Source organism: Orycteropus afer, unplaced genomic scaffold (genome assembly GCF_000298275.1).
Source record: "Orycteropus afer afer isolate SDZICR_OR568_19922 unplaced genomic scaffold, OryAfe1.0 scaffold00376, whole genome shotgun sequence".
NCBI classification, from domain to species: Eukaryota; Metazoa; Chordata; class Mammalia; order Tubulidentata; family Orycteropodidae; genus Orycteropus; species Orycteropus afer.
This window is the reverse complement of record NW_006921963.1, coordinates 548,035-551,387: the sequence shown is the minus strand read 5'-3', so window position 1 is coordinate 551,387 and position 3,353 is coordinate 548,035. Positions and strand designations below refer to the sequence as shown.

The following is a 3,353-nucleotide window of genomic DNA, read 5'->3' as shown; positions in this document are numbered from 1 at the left end:
TGGTATATTGTCAAAATATCCTTTAATTTGCTAAATTACTCATAAAAACATAGAGTAACTGATTGTGTACATATAACCTTATATATTATAATCATGTGCACTGATGACTGAGAACCACCAATCTAGCAGAGAAACAGATGACGGAAAGGAGGAAGGAAGAGAAGGAGGGAGGAAGGGAGGCAGGAAGTAAGGCCTATGCACAGATGTGAGAGTATTCCGACATGTCCGCCTTTATAGTAACACTCAGATCCCTAGTGGCGACTGAGTGATGAGTGGAATATTCTAAAGTCTACTTGCTTGTCTAAAGGGCTTACTTAATTCTTTTTTATTGCTAAGCCTTTCTAACCTTTCTGTATGTTAATAGATATATTGGTCCCTGAGAAGACTGAACAATTAGTATCATGGGTCTGAGAACTAGGTTCTCAAGAGAGTTAAAAAAAAGAAAAAACCCTTGCCATCAAGTTGAACCTGACTCACAGTGGCCCCTCCTTGGGTTTCTGAGGCGGTATCTCTATGGAAGTAGATTGCCCAGTCTTCCTTCTGAGGAGTGGCTAGTGGGTTTGAACCACCAGCCTTCTGGTTAGCAGTCAAATATATTAGGCACTACGCCACCAGAGCTCCCCTCAAGAGAGTTGTTGTTGTTGTTATGTGCCGTCGAGTCGGCCCTGACTCATAGCGACCCCTCCTTGGGTTTCCGAGGCAGTATCACTACGGAAGTAGGATTGCCCAACCTTCCTTCCGAGGAGTGGCTGGTGGGTTTGAACCGCCAGCCTTCTGGTTAGCAGTCAAGTGCTTTAGCCACTATGCTACGAGTATAAGGGCACATATGATGTGATTCCTTCACTGATGGCCGTTTCCTGGGACTGGGAATTCAAATGGAAAAATGTTAAGTGTTGGCTGAGAAAATTAGGAGTAGAAAAATTTGGGACAGACACGTGGCTAGAGAATGGGAAGTCAATATGGAGATGGGCGTGAGAAAATAAAAATGGAGGTAAGGAAGCAGAGTCTAATTCCACATCACTGTATATCAGCCTTGGCGAGGGGCCTTGTCTGTGTGTTGCTTCATCAGAGGGAACAGGGGGAAATGAGTCATGTCTGTCATCATTGTCAACAGAAGAGAGTTGGCACCTTAGACTTTCTGGAATGTCCATCCAGAATTCAGCTCAGACAAGTGGGGAGTTCCCAGCACAGCCTTTTCTGACCCATGCTCTTCCTCCATAGGAACTTCACGCTTTTCCACCATCCAATGCATGGGAATTGCTACACATTCAACAATCGAGTTAATGACACTGTCCTGAGCACCTCCATGGGGGGCAGTGAATATGGTAAGACTATTTGTTCCAAGGAGTTTCTGAGGTCCCAGTCTTTAACAGTGAGCTTGGTAGCAGTAGAACCTTCTAGAAATGCAGGATCTCACCACTTGGCCATAACCAGAAATACCACTTTTCTTTCTGCAATGTTCCAACACTATCCATGTTGATCCTTTCCTTCCTCATCTGTGTCTGTTTTCCTTTTTGACTTTCCCTCTTCACCTCTGAGAGAGCAGCAAGGACATTGCTGGTTCCCTTCTTCTAGGAAACCATTCTGGTTAAGTTGTTAGTGGGAGTGAGTAATGCTGGGCAGGTAGCTTCCAAATAGGTTAAACCCAGATACGCTGAATGGGTGAGTAGGAAGGCAGACACACCTTTATCGTAACTGAGTGACATTCAGGAGTCAAACTGCTGAGTTCAAATCCCAGCTCTGCCACTCACTAGCTGTGTGACCTTGAGCAAGTTACTGCATCTCATCTATAAAGTGGTAACAACAATAGCACCGCCCACACGATATTGGAAAGGAGTTCTGGTGGCATAGTGCCAAAGTCATTTGACTGCTAACCAGAAGGTTGGTGGTTCAAACCCATCAGCGGTTCTGCTGTAAAGCTTTACCACCTTGGAAACCCAGTGAGGGTCACTATGAGTTGGAATAGGCTCAATGACAGTGAGTTTGGTTTTCGAGCTCTGGTGACATAGTGCCTAAGGCATTTGACTGCTAACCAGAAGGTTGGCAGTTCAAACCCACCAGCCACTCCTTGGAAGAAAGATCAGGCAATCTACTTCCATAGAGATACCACCTCGGAAACCCAAGGAGGGGTCGCTATGAGTCAAAGTCAACTCAACAGCAGTGAATTTTTTTTTCCCGTACACAATATTGACATCCCTGGATGATGCAAATGGTTAACATGCTGAGCTACTAACCGAAAGGTTGGATGTTTGAATTCACTCAGAGGTGCTTCAGAAGAAAGACTGGCAATCTACTTCCAAAAAACCAGCTATTGAAAACACAGTTTTACTCTGACATGCATGGGGTTGAGTTGGAATTGGTTCAAAGGCAACTGGTACTGGTGTACAAGGTTATTGGGAGGACTTAAAACACGTGAAACACTTGGAATGGGACCTGGCATACACTCAGACACAATATACACCAGTTGTTGTCGTTACTATTGGTGCCGTTAGTAGCATTGCTACTGTCCTTGCTGCTGTGGTAGCTGCTACCATCAATAATGCCATTACTGCTTCAAATGCTACTGTTACTAGTATTCTACTACTGCTGCTTTTGTGGGAAGGCAGGAACTCAACAGATTGACCTGGCTTGCCCACAAAAGGAGTTCTTGAAATGGAACGTGGTTTGATATACAGACACACTCCCCTGAGGAAAGGTGAGTTCGTGTCATGCAGGAAATCCACATTTGCAGCTCTAGCCTCTGTTACTCTGTGCTCTGTGCTCTTATCAGTTCTGCGAGACCCTGTAACCCAGAGCACCTGCTGGAGTGGGAAGATGCAGTCTGGGAACCAGGAGGGCTGCATTGCATAGTCTCGACTTTGTTCACTTTGGGCTGTGTGACCTTCAGCAAATCATCCCTGCTCTGGGCTCCAGTCCCCTTATTCATAAGTGAAAGAGGTCAGAATAGCTCTCACAGTTCTTTCAATCCATACAGACCCTGCTCTTTTGCTCATTCATTTGCCAGACATTTATTGAGTATCTGCTGTGTACCAGGCCCTCCTTCAGGTCCTGAGGACACAGCAGTGAAAAGCAGACACTGTCTTTGCCTTCAAGGAATTTACATTTTAGTGGAGAGAGATAACAAGTGAGGAAACTAACACATAGATTTTATCCAGTGACAAATGCCCATGAAAATAAAGCAGCAAAAGGGAAGTGAGCTCATGGGTCCAGAGTTTCTGTTTGGGATGATGGAAAAGTTTTGGAAATAGATACTGGTGATGGTTGCACAACTTGTGGATGTCATTAATGCATTGAATTATACACTTAAAATGGTTGTTGTTGTTGTTATGTGCCGTCAAGTCGGACCCGACTCA

General features: G+C 44.8%; 1 protein-coding gene across 1 annotated transcript in view; it reads left to right on the top strand.

The window, feature by feature from the left end:
• Window positions 1–3,353, top strand: part of SCNN1G (sodium channel epithelial 1 subunit gamma) — a 29,795-nt gene that overhangs the window by 5,069 nt on the left and 21,373 nt on the right. Inside the window, exon 4 of the mRNA XM_007953192.1 lies at window positions 1,222–1,325. Coding sequence (XP_007951383.1) covers window positions 1,222–1,325 — 104 coding nt within the window. The remainder of the gene's footprint in view (window positions 1–1,221; window positions 1,326–3,353) is intronic.